This window comes from Camelina sativa, chromosome 10, assembly GCF_000633955.1.
Source record: "Camelina sativa cultivar DH55 chromosome 10, Cs, whole genome shotgun sequence".
NCBI lineage: Eukaryota > Viridiplantae > Streptophyta > Magnoliopsida > Brassicales > Brassicaceae > Camelina > Camelina sativa.
The window spans coordinates 23,832,435-23,834,368 of record NC_025694.1 but is presented as its reverse complement, the minus strand read 5'-3'; the positions used below and the strand labels follow the sequence as shown (position 1 = coordinate 23,834,368).

The 1,934-nt window shown below is 33.7% G+C and overlaps 1 protein-coding gene across 2 annotated transcripts in view; it reads left to right on the top strand.

Moving 5' to 3' along the window:
- The window catches only part of LOC104719724 (bromodomain testis-specific protein-like), a 3,448-nt gene continuing 2,383 nt past the window's right edge, over nt 870-1,934 (top strand). Inside the window, exons 1-2 of one of the 2 annotated variants that reach the window (XM_019230535.1) lie at nt 870-973; nt 1,661-1,920. In XM_019230535.1, the coding sequence (XP_019086080.1) occupies nt 937-973; nt 1,661-1,920 (297 nt within the window). In that variant the 5' untranslated portion in view covers nt 870-936. Of the gene's footprint in view, nt 978-1,660; nt 1,921-1,934 lie in introns of both variants that reach the window. The other variant, XM_010437693.2, reaches the window with a different exon arrangement.

Sequence of the window (1,934 nt, the reverse complement as noted above, 5' to 3'; positions counted from 1 at the left end):
AGACATGGTCCAAGAAATCAGAATTTAGTGGTTGTGTATGCTATCTAAATGATTTTGTATCGGATGTTTGATTTCTTTTTCTGAATTTAAGTTGCATATATGGATTTGGTCTTGTAACCCAGTTTTCAAGGTAAAGAAATCAAAAACCAAAAACAACTTCAACAAACAAAGAGATATTCAACAACAAAAGTAAAGTATTTATCCATTAACTTTCTCCAACACTAACAAAAATAAAACCAAAATATAATGGAGGTGAACTGGTGAAGATAACCAAGAAGTAGAAGAAAATTAAGTCGGGAAAAAATAACATCTCATCTTTTCCAAACAACTATTTTTTATTTAAAATCTCATTTCATAATCTAAGGTCAAGGTATGAAAATATATATATTTAGAACAACAATGCTATCTAGCTATTCTACCATAATTAAAAGCATAATCAATAGAAACCATCAAAGTTGTTATCATTAAATTTAATACCATCAGCTAAAATAGATTAAATAAAACAAAACAACTAACAATAATAATGTATGATCCAATGTATTGTAATACAAGAAAAAAAAAACAAAATTGATTTTAGTCTACAATTTGATTACAAAAATAAACAAAAATCCAACAACAAATAACAAAAAAAAAATAAAATAAAAAATATTACCAATAAAATTGTCAAAAACTAATTTATCATACAAATAATTAAAATAAAAACAAAACTAAAAACATTCCCGCGGGTACTATCCTAGTTTATCCAGTTAGACACGTGTGAGTGTGATGTGCGCGTCGACACTAAAGACGTCATGTAGTTTCTTTAACATCAGTCATGAAAACGGCATGCAGTTTAAAACCCGCAGCTAAAAAGAATAAAAATATCACCGAGATTGGGAGAAAGATTCCGTTGGAACTTTGGTTCCCCCTTCACTGTTCTATCTTCCTCTCTGGTGCATGATTCCTAATCTCCGGCGACTTCTCCGATTTCACAGTCAGTGAGTTTTTTTTTCCCTACTCGCACTTCCGTTTCTTCTTCAGCATCTAGAAAGTAAACCTCGCTAATTTGACAATGTTGGGGTTTTGAAATCGCTCGTCTCGTCTCGTTTTCTTGGACCTAACCTAGTTTAGTTACGCCGATGCTCCGCTCCTATAGGAAACGATTTCTATCTTTCTCTGTTTGTGTTCATGGTGGATTCGATTTCTTTTGAGTTTTTTTTTTTTTGCAGGTCGCTGTGAAATTTTTTCATCAATCTTTCGAAATTTTAGAGTGTTTTTACATCTGTGAAATTGATGGATGAATGGTGAAACAAATCGTAATCGCTTGGCATGTTCTTATGTTATGGTCACTAATCTTGCTGCATTAGGCTTTCCGAGCTTCGTTTTCAACCTTAGGGCTTAGAATTTGGAATTTTACAGTCTTTCATGGTGTTTGTGTTCATCCCTAAAACCAATGATTTTGATATATCTCTTAGGTTTTGTTTTAGGCTTTGAGTTATCCTATATTTTGAACTGATCTTGTTGATCTCAGAACCAAGATTGTGGTTTAATCTGAAATTGGGATTTTAGAGAAGATTTGTGTGCTTATGTTTTGATTATACACAAAGACAAAGACAATGCTGCTCTACATGCGGTTTGTTTCTGAGATTTTCATTAGTTATATCTCCTGAACTGTCAACAGCTATGACTAAAAGAAAAGCAGAAGAAACGACGCCTCCTTCATTGGAGAGCAGCAGAACTGGACAAGACTTTTTTGGCTACTTTAGAGCTCAAGTAGAAGACCTCTTGTCTCAAGAAGAGAAGATCTCTCATCATAAACATGGGGCTACTCACAAGTCTTCTACTGAAATTATAGGAGCTGAGTTGTCAGATCTCAAAAACGAGAAGTTGAATGCCTTGTTAAGGCAGTGCGTGTGGGATTCCATTCCAGAGGTTGAGGAGGTACACTTACTCAT